General features: G+C 46.5%; 1 protein-coding gene across 1 annotated transcript in view; it reads right to left on the bottom strand.

Moving 5' to 3' along the window:
- FZD3 (frizzled class receptor 3) overlaps positions 1 to 24,740 on the bottom strand; it is a 60,356-nt gene that overhangs the window by 28,767 nt on the left and 6,849 nt on the right. Inside the window, exon 3 of the mRNA XM_040552399.1 lies at positions 1,300 to 1,496. Coding sequence (XP_040408333.1) covers positions 1,300 to 1,496 — 197 coding nt within the window. The remainder of the gene's footprint in view (positions 1 to 1,299; positions 1,497 to 24,740) is intronic.

The following is a 24,740-nucleotide window of genomic DNA, read 5'->3' as shown; positions in this document are numbered from 1 at the left end:
GCAGTTAGGTCAAACTGATGGCAGGCTAAGGTTTGCTGGAGAAGCAGTCTGAAGCTGTGAAGGAGAGACTGGGGGGATTCCACACATAGCTGCCCAGTTCCCCCCTCTGCCAGATGTTATCTCCTCAGCAAGCACAGCGTAATCTAAGCGTGCAGGTTCCTCTGCCACAGTTCATTTTCTGTCACTCTAACAGTAACACAGCAAAGCTTTGGTAGCTTTATCTGTGGTTTTGAAATTTCACTACTGGTGTGGGCCGCACGTAGGAGGACCTGAAGGACCCAGGCACCTGTTTGGAGCACAAACTAAGAGCAATCTTTGACCCAGATTATCAGCACCTAGAAGCATCCTCTGACTTTACTCTTTTGCTAAAAGAAGTTTTTGATTGTTTTTCATTCTCTCCTATCCAACTGTGAGAAACTATTTCTTCCTGATCGTGTTCCTGTACTTTATTAGCTGTTAAAGTCACTTACTAGAAAAAAAAACAAACACAAAGACATTGCTTTCATTTACATGTATATTGCGTTTCAAATAGATTAGAACATCACTGAATGCTTTGCTATAAAATTATCTCACAGAATCAAAGAATATCCTGAGTTGGAAGGGACTCACAAGGATCACAGAATTATAGAACATCCTGAGCTGGAAGGGACCCACAGGATCACTGAGTCCAACTCTTGGCTCCACACAGGACCACCCAAAAATCAAACCACACGTCTGAGAGAGTTGCCCAAATGCTTCTTGAACTGAGGCAGGCTCGGTGCCATGACCACTTCCCTGAATTTGCGTAACTTAAAGCTGAAAATGTCTTTCCATACATGCTCAACAAGAGGTAGAATCTCTGAAAACAGAGATTTTATACGCTCTGCAAAACCAGCCGGCTTCCCCTTCAGAAAAAGGGGCTATTAATCTCCAGCATGAGTAACTTTGTATAACTCTCAGAGGAATTTAGAGCAGTATCATCTGTTCTACTTTGGTACAGCAAATAAAGCCAGGTCTGCATATATGACAAAGAAGAGGAAAACTAGATTGGTAAATTCATTCATTTAATATGCATTAACATTTTAACATAAAATTTTACAGTAATTGCCTACAGAAATTTTCAATTCATCTCTTGGGCAGATGATAGAAACATGAATTCAGCTTCCTCCCCAGGAAACGAGCTGTGACACAAACGGAAGGGAAAATAAGGGCACTTGTAATGGAACACATTTCAACTGTCTGTTTTAGTATGATCTGGGATGTTTTACGATCTGAAATACTGCTCTGGGATTCCGAAAGAAACAAGACAGATTTGCTCACCTGGTACACTCCATATCCTCAGGCCAAGAGACCCCAAACATCTCCATGAGTTTGGAGCACTCGCTGTATGCTCTTTGACAGAGCCTGCGACATGGCAGAGTGACACGGCCGTACTCCATGCACACGGGAGCGTAGAGGGCACACAGAAATGGTCGAAAATCTCTGGAGCATTCCAAATTCACCATCGGATGAAATGGCTGGAAAAGAAAAGGGAGAATTCAAAAGCTTCAAACGGCAGCTTTGTAGAACATTCCAGCAGGAAGCTGTAATTTGACTAATGAGGTGTTAGGGCTTTCACAACCATAACCTTCTTTTTCTGAACTTTTCCTGCTGGAAGAACTGATCATCATAATACAGCACTTATGCATTTTAGGAAGGCAGGCAAGTAAGAAGCCTGGGGACAATGACAAAGACTCACAAGGGACATTTATGTACTCAATTTGCATCAAAATCGATGGGAATTAGACAGCTAAACACCTTTGAGGATTCAGGCTCAGACTCACACTCCCCAATAAATGTCGTACGAACTTCTTTGCATTGCTTGTTTAAATGACGGACGTCATGAATCACTAAGTGCTTATTTAGTGGGATAATATGAAAAAAAAACACATTCAATTGATCAGACCGCAGTCTGAGGAGTATCAGAAAATGTAAGACTCCTTCACAGTATGGAAATAAAACATACTGTGATTTTTTCAAATACGATTTTCAGATCCCTACACAGTAACCGTAAATCCTATCTCTATTTCTTAAATATTTTCAGCAGGGCTGGGTTCTTTATTTTGATTGTTTCAACAAAACACAAACACGGGACATTTTCCATTACGTTCTTCCCGCAGCATCTTGTCCAACCGAAGAGACCCATCTGTTAAAATCTCAGTTCTGTCCTCACAGTTTATCTGCAGATAAAAAACAGTCCCACCATACACGCTGCCACAGACACACAGGCTCACAGACACAAAACTTCTTCGCTTCCAGCTCAGGGCTGTAAGCAGGGCGAAGTTACAGCAGGTATGCCTGTTCCTGCCTAACCAACAGAAAGTGCTGTGAAATGAAAGCTTGAAGGAAATTAATGAGAACAAAGAACCGGTGTCTTGTGCTACTCGTTGCCTTGTAACAGGTTTAAGTCACAGTGGTATGGTGATAGAAGCACTTGGAAATTCTGAGGGAAAATCGACCACGAATAGCCAACGTGTAGCTGTTCTTAAACATTTTTGAAGGTAAGAAATAAGGAAAGAAATAGAACAGAGACTTGTAACTTCATGAAAACCGGTGTACGTTGATAATCCATGTTATCTTCTTATTATCCAGCATGGATTCATTTTGTTCTTATGGCTTGACAGCTCTTCAGGAGTCAATATGTAATTCCTATCACTGACCACTGCCCAAAGCCTCACCGTATCTTTAGATATCAACCTAAGATCAATTACATTCTGTTAAGAGTAACTACAGAATAGCAAAATACATACTTACAAGATTAAAACAAAAACTAGAATGAAACAAAGCACTATATGAATGTTCAATGACTCTGCTACCTCCAAAGCGCAGAACCAGCAGTGACCCTCTAGCAAGCCCCTTCTTTTCCTTGGCTTGTATTTCAAATAAAGCTTGAAGGGAAAAGGTGACAGTTGCTTGGTCAAGGCAATACTGCAGGGTAAGCTAACACGAACTCTCTTCCAGATACATTTTTCTAAGAAGCCCATTATATTGAAACCAGTCCCCTCTCCACAGCCTGGCAAGATTAGCAAGAAACCTAATCGTCAGTCTGCTGCAGTAGCAGAAGCAGAAATGGACCCGCTATATATAGAAAAACCTAAATCTTGCTGAAGCTGAAGAGTAGGCTGTTTCAAGAGCTAGAAAGATTACATTTTTAGCAGCAGTTTCCTGGAAAGTATTTTAAACCAATTCAACATTTCTTTTTCCCAAACTACAGCGCAGAACAGACCACCACCAAGAAAGAGGTCATCTTCTGTGACTATATAAGTGAGAATTACCAAAAATAGCAAGGCAAATCTTCAAATTTCAGTTCTTTCTTATCTCCTCCTTAAGACTGCCCTTGCAAGAGGTTCATTTTGGGAATATAAGACACAACCACGTTGGAATTTTGTTGAAGTTTTTAAATACAACTAGTATTTACCAAGCTGATTGAATTCTCTCCAGTGCTGCACATTTCTGGAAATGTCGTCACATAACAACAGAGCTGTAACTATTTGGCAATAGCTTACCTGAGAGGCAGTATAAACCTCTGCAGCTATCGATGAGGAAAAAGGAACCAACAGTTGGAAAGTATTTACATTTACAAGCTCATTGTTACCCACGGAAAACTTTCTACTTGACTAAATATTTACTTCAGATGTGCACGCTTTTATTTTTAAAGTTATCGCCTTTAACACTGGTAAGTCTAGTGTTTGGAAACAAGGATCCATGAAATTGCTTCTGGATAGTTTTGACACCTGACACGACTGGCAAAGACATAAAATAATGTCATCCTTTATTTGCTGCAAATGGAAAATGAAAAAGAAAACTCTGCTTTTATTTTGGGGAGGGTTTAACTTCCCTTCTTTTCAAAGGACCTAGGAAATAAGAAAACGAAGTGAGTTCTTTATAAAAGTAAGCTAGTGGCTAATGCTTGTTCCCCCGAAGTCCTGCCTCCTGCTGCTGCAGTCTCGCACGTACCCACCCTTAAATTGCAAGTTGTCCTGCTGAATGCTCCACCACACTCCTCTTTTCCATGAAGATGTTTCCGAAATTTCTCTTTTCCTGCTCACCCTCACTAAGGATGCGTTTGGTTTGCACAAAGCTCCCTCCTTTAGGAAGGTGCCCGCTTACCTCAAGGTGTGCACGTCAGAAAGCTGGGCAAAGCCAGCTCCAGCACACAGCCACCGTAGGGCAAGGACAAAGCAGGAGGCAGGCTCAAGGGAGCACAAAGGCACCAGCGCTTCCTTGCACCCTGCTCATCCTGCTCTGGGCTGGTGGCTGCCGTAATGGCCAGTCAGCCCCAAACTTGTGCGGGATTTGCTGCTCCACCTGGATGTATACATGGGACCTGATGGATTCATCCCAGAGAGGTGGCTGGTGTCATTGTGGGACCTCTCTCAATTATTTTTCAATGGTCTTGGGAATCCAGAGAGGTCCCCGTTGACTGGAAGCTGGCAAACGTGGTCCCAATCTTCAAGAAGGGCAAGGAAGAAGACCTTAACAATTACAGGCCTGTCAGACTCACTTCAGTACCTGATAAAATTATGGAGAAGATTATTCTGGGAGTTATTGAAAAACACCTAAAGGACAACGCAGTTATTGGTCAGAGCCAACATGGGTTCACTAGGGGAAGGTCATGCCTAACAAATTTGATTTCCTTCTACAAGATCGCCCAGCTGGTTGACCAAAGGAAGCCAGTCGATGTAATCTTTGTGGATTTCAGTAAAGCTTTCGATGCTGTCTCTGGACACTGTCTACTGGACAGCGCCAGGACCCAAGGGAACGGCATGGAGCTGGGACAGGGGAGGGTCAGGCTGGGTGTGAGGGTTCTGCACCCAGAGGTGGTCGGGCACTGGGACAGGCTGCCCAGGGCAGCGGTCACGGCACGGAGCTGCCGGAGTTCAAGAAGTGTTTGGACAACGCTCTCAGACATCGGGTCTGCAGAAACTCACCCCCTTCTGGCATGGCAGCTGGGGCTGGGATGAAGACGCTGGAACATCTGAGGTAACACTGGTGTAATTGAATCTTCACTGGCAAAGTCCCTTGTGCCCCAGAGGGCACGTTAGCTGCACTTAAGGTTCTTTATCCCTGCAAAGAGCAAGTCTGTTTTTGAGTATGGTCTTGGCGTACTCTTCAAAAGACAGTACAGACATACTCACCCCAAACAACATGGAAGAAATCTACTTAAATAGCAATAATTTAATAGGACTGCTCCACTAGTGCTGGCTGTTCTGCTTCTCAGCAGCTCCAGGCCTCTCTCGCACCGTTCTGTCTCCTGAAATAGCAACTGCAGGCAAACAAAAACTCTCTTATGAATTATATCAAGTCCATTTATTTTAAAATCATGGAGAGGCTACACCGGACAACAGAAAATGAGAAAATTTGACAACCACTCCTTGTGAGACTGAGGAAGAGAAGCTTTTTTAAACCAGTAACAGCAGCACCGTGCCCGTAAGCAGCCTAACTCTAAAATTATCTTACTCCTCCTTTGCAGCTCCTAAAATGACAAGTCACTTCCGTCTACAGATCATGTTTTTTCACTATTAAAAATGAAGTCAGGGAGATTAAGAGAGTTTTTTACGATCTTGCCCAGGGAAGCAGCGCAAATGATGACATTTAGCCCATTCAGGCCCACTCCACTTTGGCTCCTAACAAAAGGCTCTCTGTTCCAGTGGGTTGTGCTTTTGAAGACTGCCTGTTGAACAACTCAACATGCAGAGGAAAAGGGAAAAGAACAAGGACAAGAGGAGACGCGACAGTCAAACAAATTTCAACGACTCAGGCCAAGTCCTGGGAGATCCAGGAAAGTGAAGAGAGAAATGTTTAAGAAGAAATAAACACCTGTGTTGCTCCTGAAGGTACTTAAGTACTTAAAATAAGACAGATCACCTAACGGAGTAATGTATCTGAAGTTGTACACCCCCTGGTCCTTCTACCTCTGAGAAAAATCTTTATGACCATCCAAATTCCCTCGAGGCCAGTGACAGCAATTGTATTACGAGCCTGACTTCTTTCAGGCTGAATAAGTTCCCTCGCATCCCTCCCCTGCTCTGCCACGCAGGTGTTGTGTATCAGATAACGTATCGCTGCTTTTCTCTGAGCTCTCCACCTTGCAATGCAACCGTATCAGTCTCTTCTTCCCCTTTTCCCCAGAATCTTCTTATTCATTTGCATAGGTCCTTTCAGAAATCTCCCCACCCCCAGCAGCGTGGCCCCGGGTCCTTCCGTCCCTACAGTTCCTGTCTGCTGAAAAGACAAAGCCTGGGCAATGGTTGAATGGCTGTCTTCTGCCAGCGAGCAGAAATTGCCTGCTTGCCTTTGTTCTTTTGGTTTTCTGGAGGGGATGAAGGAGAAAGGAAAGCCACAGAGATCCGCACAGGTTCTTCCTCTTGTATATATAGCAAATTCTCACTGCCAATTACAAAGCAAGAACAGTAACTCTAGCTATAACGACAGTGTGGAACTGTTATTACCGAGATAACAAACCATTCTACCCTTTATTTTGTACAGCAGTAGTCATTGAGCTGGCTTGTTATTTGGGAAGTGACATGACTGCAAAATTTAAACAACAAGATTTTGGCGATCCTTCTCGACTCTGTTCGGTTATGCATTCCTTTCTCTTCACACAAACCTAGCCAGGAAGCATCCTCACAAACTCACAGAAGGAAGGAGGGAAGCTTCCTTCCCTCGGGCTCACGGAAAAGAGCGATGCTCTGACTATCAATTGCTGTTGCAATTCTCTGGTGGCAGCAACTGCCTCAGGGCGAATCCTGTCTCAGGCCAGCCACCCGATAGGATCCGCTCCGCTCCTTCTGTCCAGATCCACCCCGCTCCTTCTGTCTTCGTTGCCCTGTGTTTGAATTTAGCTTGCTATTCATTGGAACAAAACTTGGAATTGCATCTCAAAGGGCACGGGCAGCAGTGCTTCCCAGGCTGCCTCCCCAGCTGGATTTAACTCTTCGGACAACCACCAGCTAGCCCAAACGTGGTCCTGCCTCCCGTTTGATATCCACACTTCTCATCTGACTGAAGGGCTCTGAGAGCAGAGCAGCTCGTGTGAATGCCCTCCAGAGACTGTTTCAGGCAGAATTGGTTTACCTGGGGCAGTGGCAGTTTGTTGTCTGATGGCTCCGACCTCTGCCTGCTCCTCTGAATCTCACCAGATGTCCTGGAGCCTGTACCCCACAGGTCCCCACACCGAAGGGATGCTAGCAGTGACTTGTTCCAAGTCAGTGCCCGGGGCTGAGCAGCTGCTGGAGCACTTCAACCACCGCCAAGGCCGGATTTCAGAGTCCTGACCTAACCTAAGTGGTGTTTCCTAAAAAATGAGGGGGTGCAAAGAGCTCTGAGCCGGGGCACTGGCTTCTTCAGAAAGCCGCAGCAGGATGTGACAAAGCTGCTGTCACTCAGGTTAGCCTTGAGCTAGAGTGCACCACGCTGCCACGTGAGAAATGGATGCGGAAAGGTCCTGAAACGAGCAGCCAGGTGTGTAAGAGTCCCTCCATTTCTTTTAGAAACAATCCACGCCTGCTCACCTTGAAGGAATTATGGAAGGGCAGCTTTAATCCACAGATCATATTTTCAAAGGGCAGCACGCTCAGTTATTTGCCAAAGCCTGCTTTTAACGCACAGTGCCAAGACAAAGTTAGGGTAGAACACTTAGCGTCGTGTACATTCAAAGCTTACCTCACCACCAACTTCCTTGTCTAGAGAAACTCAGTGCACTTTTTATTTTAAGCTTTACAGAGTGATGCAGGTATGAAAAGCAGAACGGGGTCACAATTCTGGCCACTGTTCAGCACGGATAAAGGATATTCTCATATTTTCTGTGTGAACCGTCGTGAACCACCTAACCCACAGCCCCTGATATCCCACCTCACGTACTTTGATGGGAGCTGGAAAAACTGTGGTTGCGATGAGGATTACACTGACTTGGTATTACTTCAGTTACTGGGAAGTAAAAAAAAGATGGTTTTAACTTAGTACTAAAAATAAATGTCCGTATTAAATAAGCTATCGAGTCATTCCAACAATAAAAATGCCAAGCAACGAGTATGCTTGTAGATTATATTTTTCTTGTGTTATAGACTGAACCAATCACCCCGTTATTCACTTTAAAACCTAAGTCCAATTATTTCACCTGGCTTACTTGTGGGAGGGCAGCAATGACGCACACCACCCTAAGCTTCCTGGTCTGTAAACAGACAGCTGAGGTTAGTTTCTCAGCTACAGCAAAAAAAAAGAAAAAATATAGATGAAAGTAGTTAAAGGACAAAAAATGACATCAATCTCTGTCTACATGACTAAAAGGCAATCTGTTCTCGTTCTTTAAAGAGGTCTCCTGCTTCATTTTAAATTCTGAAGTTCCTTTGGAAGACACTGGAAAGATGGCATCCATCTGTCAAGCTGCACTTTTCCTAAATGTGATCTTTCTGTTTAGGAGCTGACGAATGCAGATGGGTGGTCCTGGAAACAATTTCCATTTGCAAGAAGTGTTAGTTTTTATAAGACAGCTGAGACTGCTCGGACTTCCTCCTTCCTCTCCATATGCCTGCTGTGCTGGGCTTGGGAGAATTCCAAAGTATTACAGAGAAATAAATACACAGCCCTTTGGCCAGTGCTTTAGGCACCATTAAGACAAGACACTGTTAAGCACACTTGCCTAGACAAGCAAGAGACTATTCGGCAGGAGCTCTAAGCCCTGACAGACCCATAATTTCAATTTAAATAACACATTTCTGTACCCTGTGGTTGCAAAGACAACCTTCGAAGTACAAGCTGAGCGCAATCGATGCTTTGATGCTTGCCGAAAAACGCTCCGAGTGCTGTTGTCGCTGTGAGAAGGAGAAGGATATCCATTAGGAGAAGTGGAGCGTTAGCGATAACAACCTTCTCTCTCTCTCCTCTCTGCCACTGCAGACTGATCTGCATGTCAGGGACTCACCGACTCCTCCTGCCAGCTCCAGGGAGGTCTGTCTCCTTGAAGAGTAACAGGAGTGAAGAGGATAAAAACGCACTGTTGGCACGGCGCTCAAAAATTTATCTTGCTGAGTGAAGGAGGAAAAGCATTTGGTATCGAGATCTGTTAGAAGACTTGACACTAACTCGAGGGCGCACAATGGATTCGGTAGCAAGATCAAGTCCTTCAGAGCTTATAAAAAGGGAATTTCTAAAAATAGGGAACGTGAGAAGAGATACAGTAAAGGCATAGCCAAGCTTCAAAAACCCAGTCGGAGTAGCTTCACCTTTTTGTTTTTACTGCCAGAACGACAGTGCCTGCCACACGACAAACCCCACAGACCCTGCAGAATAAAATTAGGCAAGCTGGACTTCTAAAACACAATGTAACCAACGCTGAATACTCCTTCAATTCAAGAGAAGTTCTTCTCTTTCTCAAAGGCTTGATGTTTTTTACTACTTCATGTGTGATTCTGCTAGCCGTGGTTTCTTACGCAGCTAACACATCATCTCAGAACTCAGCATTAAAGCCACTGCAAACCCCAGGAAGCTTAGCATGTTTTCCACTGGGATGAGAATGGGAGAAGACTTCTGTTTTCCTAATTCCGACACTCAGGCCAAAGTGCTTCTTGACAGACTAACGAGGGGAATCCACGGCGTGCCAACTCCCCTAGAAGTGACCGTGCACTGTGGAGTTGCCATCATCGCTCTCCTACGCGGCTGTGAAACGAGGACAAATTCGAGTTGTCACCTCGGGCGCCTCAGGGTGCAGCTTCACAGCAAGCCCAAGTTAATCGACCCCTGCCCTTTCCCCTGCCACCAGCCTCCTTCGCGCTGCCCCGGGTTTAAGATTGGTATGAACTGGCCATGAAACTCACCTCAAAGCCCCGCGTGCTGCCTTTGGACCAGCAGTAGTGTGAAAAGTTGGGATAAGGTCCTCACTGAGGAGACCTGTGAGTGTTGGCGTCTAAATATTCTTCCCCTATTCTCAGGACTTTTTACAATATATTCCGGGTTGATCAATTCATGCTTTCTAAGGGTAGTTTTTTGCTGCTTTAGCATCTTAATAACCTTACAGCGAGCTTGGGAAACTCCAGTAGCAATGCAGGAGGTACAAAACGGAGATGTTACTGGAGGAAGAGCAGGGCACAGCTAAGCTCACCTTACAGCCAGTTAACATCACACCCTGTGCTCAAGACATGCAGCGTGTTCGTAGCCATCTGTAACAGAGTTCAAGTGCCCTGCAGCCAGCCGGACACAGAAGATATTACAAGGATGCGTTTAAGGCAAACCCCCGAGTTTTAGATCATTAGCTCCACGAGACAGAAGACAAAGATTTCTCACTATGGCTGAGAGCGCTTGCTGACACCGTTAAAACCCAGGAGCACAGCCTTCTGCAGGCAGGAGGCTACCGGGAAAAACACACCAAATGAATTCAGGAAGCTATCTGCTAACTCCCCTGGTCGCCAGGCTGCTGTGAACATCCTCCCACAAAATTCCCCTACCTGCCAAAACACCCAGGGTTTCAGACACGAAAGCAGGAATTGCCATTCCAAACCTCTCACGCCTTGCCTGCCCACATGGGATCGGCATCCCATCATAGGCTAAACGACTAAACTTTACTCCTATAAAGGTTCACAATACATCTAACCTAAATACTTCTTCCAATACCTTGCAATATCCACTAAGACTATTCACTGATTTGCAATGTACGGGAAAACAAACAAACACGTTCCCATCACAACTAGCTATGCCAAAGGGATTTATTTCCATATGCATTTGGCTGCCCATGATGGGAACTCTTCTCGGCTCTGCCCAGTATTTATCGTCCAAATTGAAAGTCAAAAAACACTCAGGTAATACAAGAAAGCCTCTTTAAAAATGGAAACGTGAGGGGTTTTTTTGGTATATAACTTGGAAAGAAACAGAGCATGACACCAATCCAATCCAGCTATGTATAAATAATGGGATGCAAACCGAAATAAGAACATAATCTGCTGGATTAATACTGTAAGGACTATCCTGCACAGCAAACAAAACCTATCTGTATGTATGCTAATATTTTAACAGCTGTGTCTCAATCTAACATTACAAGCCATCTGTTATATCTACATACCAGCAAAAATACATGCACACGGAGACACATCAACAGTTGGAGAGCAGGGATTTACATCTCTGGGCCTCAAAATTAAGGGTATTTCAGACAGTAATATTTAAAATGTACAGTTTGCTAGCTCGGCAATGCTTTTCTTCTCCTCACGCTTAATTTGCAGAAAGGCCAGGCTATCGGTGTAGGGCAGGGGCTGCTCTGCCCTGCAGTTAGTTCTAAAGCTCAGCAGGCTGCTTCGCGCGCACGAACAGCGCGGGGCGGTTCTCACGGCGGCGGGGTCACGCTCAGCAGCCCTGCCTGCATTTATCACAACGGGATCCAGCCCAAAGCAGGCTGGGCTGCCTCCATGTCAGCTCAGCGGCTCCTTCTGCCTCATCTTATGATCATCCATCCCTCTCTCGTGCCCCAACTACATGTTCACAGCACTTTGATTGGGAGGATTCTCCGGGGATCATACCCGTGTTGGTAATAACTTCAGCCAGTTTCTTAACAGGAGAGAAGTAAAGCTGTAGTAGGTGGTAGTCTTCACATGCATTAATTGGGGAGATATTGGATGATGATCTAGATAAAATCTAGATTTTATTTAGGAAATCTGATGCATTTACCTGAATACTTAATTAAAAAAAAAAAAGAAAACCCCAACAGTGACAGCAGTGCATTGCCCAGTGCCTGCCAGGGGCTCCACGTGCAGCTCTCCTGCGCCGCTGGCTGCATGGCCACGAGTACAACGCCAACAGCTGGAGGTGACCAAGCGAGCTGAACTTCTGGATCAGCTTTCTACACGTTAGTATTCCACACAAAATTCTTCTTGTGTGCTATCTGTACAACTGGACTCGAACACTGGGAAAACTGGGTGGCATTTCTGGAAGGTCTTGGTGTCTGAAAACAGATTTTTCTTTCGTTATCATCACTGCAGCAAGCGTGTGTGTTCTGAGCGAGGCTACAGCAAGCCTACAGCAAGTCTGTATGTTATTATCACTCCTGTGACTCTGTATGTTCTGATCAAGCATTGAATCCATTTATTGGGATTTTTTTAATTATTATTTTTAAACTTTTTAAAGAGACTGTCCACCCCAACCTTGCACATAATTACGGAGGAGTAAGAGGGCACTAAATGGGCCTTTTACTTAAGCAGACAGTAATAAAGAAGAGAAACAGCCTGAGAAACCCTCAATTTACTCCAACGTATTAAATGAAAATCGATTTCTGGTCCAAATAGAAGCTTGAAGATAATTAGTTGGTGACTTTAATTTTAATAATTAACTGCTTTTTAAAAACATGTCAGAGCATAGCAGCTGCAAATTAAAATTTGAGATTCATCGGGGGACTCTACCCCTCCCACTCAGCGCTAAGTTAATGAGGTCACAAATGAGCCCTACAGGGGAGGACAGGGAAAGGGAATTGGAAAAACCTGCAGTTGTACAAACTTGGGCTGGCCAGCAAGCTGCTATCTGCTGCACAGGCATCGGAGGGCCCAATTCGGAAAGCCCGGACAAAACTGTTAAATTAAGAACCAAACCAGGCTCCCCAAGTTGATTTTTCTTCTCCGCTGTTAATAATTCACAAGATAAATATTTGACAGAATTCCCACAGTGCCTTTGCTTATTTGTTTCTGCGGCACCCTAAAAGCACGCTTGCTTCTCTCAAAATAGATTAAGCAATATTTTGCCCTCAAAGGTGCAGAAGTTTCTCCATACCGTTGTGCCTAGTTCTCTGTACCACCATCAGCTTTGGGAAGGACTGCTCCCACAGCGTACGCTGCGTGTCTTTGAAACGCTCTGGCCAGGCAGGACAAGACATAACACAGTAATAAGATTAACAAGGCAGTGGGTGGAGAGAGGGGACACAGCTGGATGGGAACGAGAAGAAAAAAAGGACTGCCTGGCTACTTGGTGAGCCCCCAACACAGGGAGTACACCCCAATTCTTACCCAGTGAAAGACAGAATAAAGAGGAGCAAATATCAGCAAGTATCTACTGGTGCAGCAGTACATCTTCAAAAAGCATCTCAGACAGAGAACTATGCTCACAAGCACCGTAAATTTACTCAGCGTGTCAGGTTCTGCACAAAATCTACTGCAGGGATGTTTGTAGCTAGGGAACATATGCAGAACAGAGTAAGTGGGATCAAACTATAAAAGAGAAGGTCAGATAACTGGGAAAGACTGCTTTAAATTGCTGGGAGATGCAAGCAATCAAGGCTGATGCAAGAGACAAGAGGGGGTAAGCGTGTTTTCCCACTGATTGCCTGTTTGGATAATTGCCTGACACTGCAAAATCCCTTTTATAACCGTCTGTATTTAAAGGGAAGGAAAATTGCATCACATGAAGATGAGGCACAGGGCTCTGAGCAGGCAGACCATGGTGTGAGCGCTGCTCACCTGGCTGCTGCCTTGAGACCTGCCAGAGGGTGCTCCTGCTCTGCAGGACCCCAGGAAGCTCGCAGAGCACAGCCGGGATCCCAGATCCCTTCGTCTCTTCAGCCTCACAAGGAGCAGGACAGGGGACAGGAGTGCACACACGTGTTTGTTAGTGTTTCGTGATGAGTTCTGCTCAGCAGCCCTTTGCTGATTTCACTCACGCTTACCTCCTGCTACCTCCAGCCTCACGGATGAGGACCAACACGACGCAGATCAGAATTGTGTCCTCACATCCATCACGCTGACTCCTCTCTGGTGGGCACTACAGGTTATGTCAGAGGAACGCGCTGTCCCTGTAGGAGCTGCAGATCTTTTACAGCCCTGGCTTCAATTCAGCAATTCAGCGCCCCTTTCGAGCCCCCTCCACGACCCTGGCTCCTAACAGCAACTAGTCCTGAGCGGGGGGGGCAACGAAGCCCGAGCTTTAGCAGCCTGGAAGCTCACTCCTTGCAGACAAAAGCAACTGCCTCCTGTTGTGTCAGGGGAAAAAAGTAACTGATGGATCTGAAGCATTATGTTGGCTTTTTGTGATGCGGCTTAATTAAGGTTATTCTGAGTAACAAGAATAATTTGCCTGTGGTTTCAAATAAGAATAAGGAAAATGTCTGTGATTCCGTGATACTCTTCAGAGCGAGATTTTTCAGCACTTTAGTTGCCAGATTTTGTAGAAGCGCAGTTGGAAGACAAATTTTCAAATCCAGTCATTTAAGAGAGTTTTTACCTCTTGTAGAAGAAATATATTTCCCTCTAAGGACCACAGACTTGGTCACTTGAAAAGCCAGCGTGGAAAACCTGAAGACAAAGGAACGTCATTGTTCTTTAATTAAAGTTTGGTATAAATGGATTTGTTCAATAATAAATTACGTATGCTGATAAAACATCACAAAGGCACTTAACTATTGTGTGACACTGTTTTCTTGACACTTCTTTGTTATTGACAACAAGCATCATGCCTGAAATGGAAGCCCAAGCTTCAGTCTCAGTCTGCCCTGCAGTTACGTCTCCGCACCGCACCTGCCAGGGTCAGACACCGGTGCTGAAACAGTGCCAGGAGCGACCCGAGGAATGCCCCTCAGCAGGAACTCCACTAAGGGGTCTAAGGATTCTGAGCCGCATGTTTGTTCTCTCCTTCACAAAAAAAAGGATTCAGAGGCATCAGATAAAGGACAGTACGATCGACTTACTGCGTATTCAAAGAAGTGAATATTCAAAGACATTTTCAGAAAACACATTCAAATATGAATGATGGATTTGGGCCAGGAGAGGGGGAAACAGCTGGGTGAATGGTTGGTCAGAATTATCCTGGTGGATTTAATCACAGAATCACAGAGCATCTGAGTCGGGAGAGACCCACAGGGATCATCAAGTTAAAGATGCTTCTCGCTGCCACAAGCACGACAACTTCTGTTCCCTAAATCGAGGGACGCAAACAAGCCCACAATTGACAGCAACTCCTAAGAGCTACATTTTGGATTTCCAGCGTGCAGCTGAGCTACGAGGAGCCTTCCTTCCTCGTTCAAATTCCAAGCAGCCAAGCCTTTGTGCCGCTGCTCTCGGCTCGTCTCTTTTCAAATTTCCTGCCCCGTTACCAGGGCAACCCCTGGCTGCTGAGCCCCGCGCAGAGAGGGGCCGGGGGGACCAGAGGCGACGGCACCGCGGCCACCCGGGGCGAGACGCGACCGTTTCAGAGCCAAGGGAAACGAAGCCTCACGGATGAAAATGATTCCGCTACCGCTTGGATGTTAAGCCGACGTAGTTGCTTCAAATCAGCAGATTCTCAAACGCAGCACCAGTGTTTCGTGCTTCTCCTGGAAAGATGCTGAATCCTCCCTGCGACGTCAGCGGGCTCTGATGGCACCCTCGGAGGCCTCCCGGACACCTGGGAGCAGCACGGCTTCACGGATATCAACCAGGAGCTTCACAGATGTGCAGCCAGTCTTCAGCAAGGCTTGTGAGATGTGGAGGATTGAGTCCAGGCCTTGAGGTTACTGCAAGAGCGGGGTTACCCAAAGTAACATGGCGCGATGCTCACACGCTACATAAAAATACAGGGCTGGCACACTTTTGTTCTTGTGCCCCCTAAAAGAGACAACAGGAGGATGAGGGATGAGGCCGGTCTATAAAACCCTACGTGAGACTGAAAGGAAAAGCGTGGTCCTGCTCGCTGCATCTGCAGCACAAAAAGGCAGGGCACAAAACCAGCGGGTGGGCTGTTTGAAAGGAAAAACCCAGCAGCAGCCAGCTCCTGATGAAACATCTTTAACTCACGCTAACTCCTTTGCCACTGACTGCTGAAGAAATTTAAGGGCCATAGAAGTTGAGGAAGGCGACCGACAAATCTGCAGGATGGGACGAAGCACGGGTGCTGGCACACTCGTGAATTTAAGCAGATTTATCCTTTGAATTTTAAAAACCTGCTTTGATAAATCCTTCTCACGCCACAGAACACAACAGCTTTGCAGCCACCCAGGAACATCCCACTGATAGAAAAATGCCTCAAATCCAGGGAAGGCGTCCTAACTTTCTCTAAAACTCACTACAAATCTCTCCCAAAACAAACGAGGAAAATGCAGCCACAGCAGCAAGACAAACTGTAAAATTTATGACAACTTCTCCTTGGTGTTTAAGTTATTTTATACTTAGTCTCATCCTGTCGGCCTGCTGTGGCTTTGTTTTTGAACCCAGCCATCCTGTAATTGGAAGCATCACCGCGCACTAGAGAAAACAAGGAAAGAAACACCACTTCCAAGTGGCCAGCAAAATGAGAAGTCCACGCTAGCCAAGCCGCACGGCTTTAAACAAGTCCACAGTCATTTACATCACTGCCAACTTCTCGCAGGAAGAAACACGCTCGGGAAGAACGCTAAGTCAAAAGGACAGAAAACGAAAGAGCTTTCAGGCTGGTACGTCAGCGAACAAGTCGGGCTTGAAACACCTAAATAACCTTGGGAGAACGTAATGGGGGGAGAGAAAGGTCTCGGTAGGGAGGTGGCCTATGAGGAAGCGGTGATTCCCTGCTGGGGGATGCTCCAAACCCTACCCACAGCACACAAAGGTGGCTCTCGTCCCACAGCAGCTGCCCCAATGGAACCAGATGATTTTAATTAAGGTAGAGAAAAAAGATGGGAATGAGCGACTACTCTTGTGGGAGGAGGTAAATATTAAGACCGATATTCCCTCAATGCTCTGGCACCACATTCTCTTGCCTCAGAGTTTATACTTGCACGTGTAAAGCTACAATTGACCAAAGCACATCGTCATCCAACTATGCAAAATAAATTCATGTGTCCCACCTTTCCTAATAACTCCTCTTTAAGCCTCCACCAGCTGCTACAGAATTAGCCCCAACGCAGAGCCATCTGCCTGCATGACCCTGAAAACAAGCCCGCTGTGAATAATGTTGATTAAGATGTAGATCATTCACTTTAAACTCAAAACCCTCGCACTGAACTATTAAGGCTAAACTTCATTTCCATAGCTCCAGTCCAACCATCCTTCAAAATTCCTCTTTCCTTTAAGAAAACAGGGACATGGTGACAGAGATCATCATCAACGCGCAAGCAGGAGTTCAGCGGTTTAACAAAAAAAACCTACTCTTCATTTTCTCACTATTAGCCTGCATTTTGAAACTATTCGTGGGGCATCGTGTCCTCATTAGCGCACATAAAAGACGAGGGAACACTATTGCTGAAGTTATTCTCTGGAGAAAGCCTGTAGCCAGGCAAAGGGAAGAGCAAACAGGTTGCTAACACCTGCAGTCCAGCTCTGCTCTTTGAGGACTGATGAGCTACACAAAGAAGTTTTAACTCTTCGGTTAAAGGAAGTGCTCTTCGGTACTCTGGTCTTTCCTGCTGCTCCACACTAAAATTCCTTTATCTGGTGCAAGGATATGGCCCCTGGAGGGAAAAGATCAGGGGTTCCTCGCTGGGACTGCTCGTGTTCAAACGCACGTTGTGGTTTATAGCCCCTTTGGTTGTTGTCCGAGGACAGACCGCATGCTTGAGTTAGCTCTAGGTCTGCTGGGGGACCTGAAAGCTCCCCGATCCCTTTGGTTTGCTGTTCCCAATCTGGGTACCCCTGCATCCACAAACACCCTCCTTCCTCAGTCGGGATTTCGGAGCCGTCAGAGCTGCAACATGCTCCCAAACACACCACACGGCAGCCACCTAAAACTCCCTCTCTCACCGAAAAACAAAGCATGCAACTCCTCCTCGGTGCTACTGGGCTTGGGTTTAAGACTTCCAAAGGTTTCTAGCCCAAGACGAGCCTCTAGCCCTTTTTTTCCCTTATTTAAGCCTCTAGCAACCTCCAAGTAGGCAAATAGGCACAGCCCGTGCTTTAGCTTCTCTCGCTGTCTGAAGATACTGAACACTTCTGTCTTCATTGAACACTTCATTCAGATTATCTGGAAGTTCACCGGAGCTTAGTGTGAGAAGAAAAGGACTGACGGTCCTCAGGTGAAAGCCGCCTTCCTCAGAAGCCTCCTTTTGTGAGCCAAACTGCCAGAGCGTACTAATTTTTGTGCAGATCATCTTGGGAACATAACAGCTCTAGTTCTTCCCAACCTGGTCTCGCCCACTGGGGATTTCTACCACCTTCACACAACGCTCATGCCCTTTACAGGTCAAAACCGAAGCCGTAAACGGATGGGTTTCAAACAGATAAACCTCAGATTTCCTAAAGCAAGAACTTCTAAGCACTACTTTATCAGCAACACGTTAGCTCTGCCTGCGCTCTGCAGTCACCTTTGCAGTTCCAGCTTTGAGACCAACATTTGGGTTTAACAATAAAATAATTTAAAACACTTACATGGCTATTTCGAAGATAAAAATCTGGAGTAGGGATAGGAAAGCCTAGAGTAAAGGAAGGAGCAGGCTTTAATCAGCTGGTGCACAGCTTGCTTTCTTATGATCACGTACAGCTGCATTGTTCTGTGGCATCATAATCTTACACACTGAAGAGAAGATTAATCCTCGCTGCAAATTAAAGTCTAAGATTAGGGTGCTTACACAACACCGACTAATTAAAACCTACTTTTCCACCAGCTTTACGTTCTTACACTTCTACAAGTTTTGGATGCAGGACTGAGGAATACGAAGAGCCCAGGGTAACTGCTGAGATTTCGAAGGGGAGAGAGCATGGGCAAGGCAAAAGAAAATGAGGAACAAAGATGGAATTTAGGGGGGAAGAAGTTAAGGATTTACCGCCCGACACTCTCCCCATCCTTGCTGCTCAGCAGGAAATAGTGTCAATTCCCACGTCTCAAAAGAAATCACTCCGAAATAGGAGAAGTGGGGCAGCACTAACCGCAGGGCAGGTGGGAACTTCACCACGTGAGCCGACATCAGTGAATTCGGCACCATTCTCCCTGGTCCTTATAAAAAACAAGGACTGAGAGAGTAGTCTGCTCCGAGTCCACCTGGGAAGGAACAACCGCACGTATCAGTACAGGCTGGGGGACGACCTGCTGGAGAGGAGCTCTGAGGAGAAGGACCTGGGGGTCCTGGTGGACGACAGGTTTGCCATGAGCCAGCAGTGTGCCCTCGTGGCCAGGAGGGCCAACGGGATCCTGGCGTGCATTAAAAAGGAGCGTGGCCAGCAGGTCAAGGGAGGTGATCCTCCCCCTCTGCTCTGCCCTGCTCAGGCCTCACCTGGAGTCCTGTGTCCAGTTCTGGGCTCCCCGGTACAAAAAAGACAGGGATCTCCTGGAAAGAGTCCAGCGGAGGGCCACAAAGATGATACGGGGCCTGGAGCAGCTCCCCTGCGAGGAAAGGCTGAGACACCTGGGGCTGTTCAGCCCGGAGAAGAGAAGGCTGAGAGGGGATCTCAGCAATGTCTATAAATACCTGAGGTGTGGGAGACAGAGGGACTTGGCCGACCTCTTTTCAGTGGTCTGTGGGGACAGGACAAGGGGCAACGGCCACAAAATGGAGCCCAGGCAGTTCCACACCACCATGTGAAAGAACTTCTTCCTGGTGAGGGTGACGGAGCACTGGGACAGGCTGCCCAGGGAGGTTGTGGGGTCTCCTTCTCTGGAGACATTCAAGGCCCGTCTGGACGCCTACCTGGGCAGCCTGCTCTAGGGAACTGCTTTGGCAGGGGGGTTGGACCCGATGGTCTCTGGAGGCCCCTTCCAACCCCTACAACTCTGTGCTTCTGTGAGTCCAAACCCTGGTATCTAAATTCTGTAGTAATATGCCTGATGGAAAAGCTATTTGAGAAACACTGCCAGGAGCCACTTGAAACTTGACATACCAGCAAAAGCACCTACCCCAGGTGCTAAGAGCAGGGTAGCGGGGTGAGAACAAAGATAGCCACGTCTTCTGTCGATGCCGTGTCTGGGTATGCTTTTTCACTTTGATGGGAAAAAAATAAACTAGTTTTAAGACTCCAAAGATCACCACGGAGAGAAGAAGAAGAAAATATACTGCCACAAAAAACTGTGTTTTATATATATATATATATATATTTATATATATATATATATCAGAAAAATATCTTTTAAAATGATATATATATCATAAAAATGTTTATGATATATATGCACACGCATCACATAAAAAATAAATCAGAAATGCAGCCAGCAAGGGCATACAAATGTTGTAGCAGGTACTCTGTTCTGCAGCAGGTCAAGAACATCACCTGCAAGAATTCGTACAGCAAGAAACCACTACGCCTGGAAAAGGGGATGAACAATGAGGTGTCTTCACTTCTGTAGTCGTACGTTCCGTGATAAACCCATCAACTATTCACTGACTTTGCTTCTAAATATTCAAAGCTCAACAACCACGCTGCTGAACCCTGCTGCAGTGATAGAGAAGGAGCGGATCAATGTTACTGCTCTGCCTTTCTGACCGCCCCCCTCACACCGCAGAAAAACTGGCTGTGGGTAACGTTACTTTGCCACTCCCCCCCTTGCATCTCCCACCTGCGCACCAGCCAACCCTAAAGTGGCGCACCCCGAAGTTATCCCACTGCTGCTCCGCTTTGATATGCAAAAGGGGAATGGAAGTTGAGCCAGCAGCAAGCAGCAGCACGTTATCTCCTCTGTCCACATGGTGAATGTATCGTCGCTTTTCTGGAACGTTTCACCTCCGGTTTGATCCCAAAGGGAAAGCTTCTGCACGCACCCAGAGGGACCCATTCAGGCCTCATCTCTGTCTGCTTCCTGTCCTCTGATCCCTCGTCTTATTTATGAGGTCCCACAAATGTCATGGTGGGGAGAAGGAAGTGCTGGTGGTGTACTGAACTGCAAAGAGGCTGGCAATCATCACGTTAAACCACTTTTCTTCATCAGGAACAAATGCTTTGATAACATGCTCTCAATCTCCAAGCTACCAACACTTACATGCTCTCTGATAAAAAAAAATATATATGTTTGATTACAAAACTTGTCTTACAGAAGCCAAAATCACTGCAAATCCCTCAAGGCCAAATGAACATTACGTGGAAAAGGGAGGGCAGAGAGTTCTCCATGTTACAGCAATAATAATCCAAGGGGTGAGTAAGCAAGACGGGATTCCTCAGGGGAACGGGGCTAATTGAACTTCCCTGCTGCCACGGCCTTGTCCAGCACGCGATCTGCGTAACACAACGGAAGCAGCTGACAAAACAATAAAAAATGAGCACCAGAAGTAAAACAGTAAAGACCAGCACCCTAAATACTAAATTAATTGTCATGAATTTTGTTTTAAATTACCGACTAGTACTGAACTCTAAGATCAGACTGTCGCCCTGAACCTGAAGTCCCACAGCACAGCAGACAGACCCCATTAGATGGTCCCCGTAAGAAAACCACCCGCTTACAGATCACGGATCATTTGGAGAACGCCCTGAGGCAGCGTGAAGCACGGGGAACCCCGCGGCAGCCAAGCTGTGCAGAACTGCAGGGCAGGACAGCTCCCAGCGCTGTGAAGCCTCTGCGAGCACCATCTCACGGCCCTGGCCCCTGTAGCGACCGGGGCGCTGGTCTGCCTCATCCAGCAGCTCCTTTAGAAACAAGGAGCGGGCGTGGAGCAGCTCCCATCTGGCCTGGAGCGGAGGCCAGCAAATGTTATCGGAGGATGGAGGGCGGCTGGTCCCCTTCTGAGACAGCGGGGTGCTGCGGGCCTCTGGGCGCAGAAAGCCCTCGCTCCAGGCTCACCGGGCTTTGGGGGTGTAGCACGGCAGCAAGGTTAAGGCACAGACTTTCTGAGGAATAAGGGAAGGCACAGCAGCTGGTCGTGGTATGAACCAGCACGTAGTAAGAGGGAGTAACGGGTAACGCACTGTTTTCCTGGGATTAATCGGGATATCTTGTACCAATATTGCTGGAACGCAACAAAACACCGATGGCATGACTCATTTAATTTTCTTGTAATTATTGAGGAGTTGGATTAGCATAAAGACTTCAAAAGGCAACTTGCTGATTTGGGGAGTTTTTGAGAAGTATTGGTAAGTTTACGTTGGAAACGAGGAGACATTTCTGCTCAGAAAGAGCAGTCAGGCACTGGGACGGGTTGCCCACGGAGGTGGTGGCGTCACCGTCCCTGGGGGTGTTCAAGGAAAGGTTGGACGTGGTGCTTGGGGACATGGCTTAGTGGGTGACGTTGGTGGTAGGGGGATGGTTGAACCAGATGATCCTGGAAGCCTTTTCCAACCTTAATGGTTCCGTGATTCTATGATTCTATTCTATATTCTACGATTCTAAGTAAGGTTTCAACAGTTCCTCCAATGAGGCAGTCAATGGCAGGGGAAGAAAAGTACAATGAATGTACCAATGGCAAGACAGCGGCTGTAGGAATTCTCTTTTCTACTTCACATTCACTCTTTCTTGTAGTGGAAGCCCTTACAAATTCAGCTTATAAAAAGCAACTGACGGAACACTAGAAACTAACACCCTAAATACTAAAACAAAATTTAAGAGAATTATTTTAAAGCACCCATTAGCACTGAAAGCTAAAATTAGACTATTTTCTTCTAATTTATCTGCTGATTTGGTAGTCACCAAAACAGCAAGAATGGCATCACAGGGTACTCTCACAGCCAGAAGAAAGAAATCCAGAGTATGAGTTGAACTCCTCTGACGGTTTTTATTGGAAATTGCTGTGGAAAAGTGCTCCTGAAAAGCCGAGAAGCGCAACCCCCCTCATAAATACACAAGATGAATCACACGGGTCCTGCTGCCTTGTTTTTTTATGCTCCCAGCAGTTAGAGGAGGCTCGGAAGTGAGAGCTGTTTGCCAGCCAGCATCACAACGCCAGCTCGAATAGACTCGGTTCAGCTCCGAGTGCTCCGACCATATGACTGGAACATTAAGTAACATCTAAGAAGCCAAAAACTAAAAATCAGCTTCCTTCCTGCTAAATACAGACTTAAGGGGCAGCCTAGGCTAACAGAAGTCAAAGTGTACTTACGCAAAGCCGGAGCTTTCCATCCTTCTTCCTGAGCACGCCCTGCAAATCGCCCAGTGGCGGCGTGGGCGTCTGTGTGTCTGCCACCCGAGGACAGCCGTGCTTCCTCGCCCAGCCCTCCTGTTTCCTATGGGGCATTCAGACATAGCCCTAGCCCACCCCAGGCACAAAAAGACAACCTACACGCTAATCATATGGGCAAAGGGAGAGCTATACACATCCCCAACGCACTCACGCCAAGTTTAAGTGTGGCTTTGGCACTGAGCTGCTGCCCCAGCTGCAGCCACAGCGTTTCACGCAGCTCGTTCACCCTGTGAAGACGAGCAGAGCAGTAACATTTGCGTCTCCACTGATTCCCTCGCCCTACAGAAAGCTATTTTATGAAGATAAGAACAATTGCAGCAGTTCTTCTTGCTCGGCCTGCGGGTCTGTACAGCCTGCTGCTCTGCTTCCAACAACGGCCATAAAGAGGCCATTAGGGAAAGTGAACGGGATATTTTGACAGTTGAAATCATTTGTTTAACGTGCAACAAATGCCAGAAAAAAAGACAACACAATGTTGGCCATCACCAGCAAGTTATTTGCAGCAATGAGCATGACATTATTCCTGGGGAAATCCCTCGCGTGCCCACATGTGGAGCAGTGTGCCACTCCCATCCCTGTGCCTCAGCAAGGACCGAGCTGGAAAAGGGCAACTAAAGTGAGCCTGGAACGAAGCAGCTGAGCTGCAAGAAGGACGCCCAAACAGCTGGAAGACTTCAAGTTGGAGAGGAAAAGCGCCCCGGGGGTAAAACTGAGGTTTCCAAAAATCACACGTGCAGCAGGGGGGTTAACTGCAGAATACTGGAACAAGAGGGTACTGAATGAAACGAGCAGGAAACTGGTTTACAACAAGTTAGAGAATAACCACTGCTTGGTTTTCACTAAAGGGGGAAGTCAGTATTACATGTGGTTTTCTACCTAGCCACCACCATTGGCATTCCCTGCCATATTCTGGTCCAGTCCCCACAACCTTTTACATCCACAGTATTCTTCAAGAGTTTCACAGCTCTTCTGCAACCACCTGAAGGACCTTTGGTTTGACTTAGCTTCCAGCAGCTTCGTCTGATGGAGCCTGGCTCCCGCGCTGGAGGAGACAGAGCTCTGTAAACCCCCACAAAGCTCTGCGTGCCGCTAACGATGGTGGCAGCTGTTTTCTTCTGCTTTAAAATCAGGCTAAAGCATCTCACCACAGTCCAACACTGCTCATAGGGGACACGTTCCCTAAGCCACCATTCTCCTCTTCTCTGGACCTCTTTCAGTCCAAACGCAGTCGTTGAGATAGCCCAGAACTTCCCAGCGCTCCAGCTATTTGGGAACCATGGGACTGCAGAACTCCACAACAACAGCCGGCCTTTATTCTTTCCCTTAATTATTCCCAGTGTCTGATTTGCCTCTTTGCTTTCGTACTGCTTTGTCAAGCTTCCAGGTGAGATTTTAACAGAACAAACCATCACAAGTCCAAGAAAATAAGCTAACCACCACTGATGTGATGAGCATTATTCCCCCCAACACATAAAATATTTATTATTTAGACTGTCCTCCACAATTTTATGGCTTAGTGCAGCTCATAAATATAACCAAGATCTCTATAATACTTCACTCTGGTTTGGCTTTAGCTTTAAGTTATTCACAACAGTATCAAGAGGTTCTCATCACACTGCTAACCACCTGCTCCTACCACCCTCACCAACAGAAACTCACCATCACTGCACCTCTGCGAGCAAATCCCAGACCTCTTCAACCCACTGGGTTTCCACCGATTCCTTCAATATCCTAAGTTCCACTTCTAAAGGAAGCAATAAATACTTCGTCGCACAATTTG

Source organism: Cygnus olor, chromosome 3 (assembly GCF_009769625.2).
Source record: "Cygnus olor isolate bCygOlo1 chromosome 3, bCygOlo1.pri.v2, whole genome shotgun sequence".
In the NCBI taxonomy this organism is placed as follows: domain Eukaryota; kingdom Metazoa; phylum Chordata; class Aves; order Anseriformes; family Anatidae; genus Cygnus; species Cygnus olor.
This window is presented reverse-complemented; position numbering and strand designations above follow the sequence as displayed.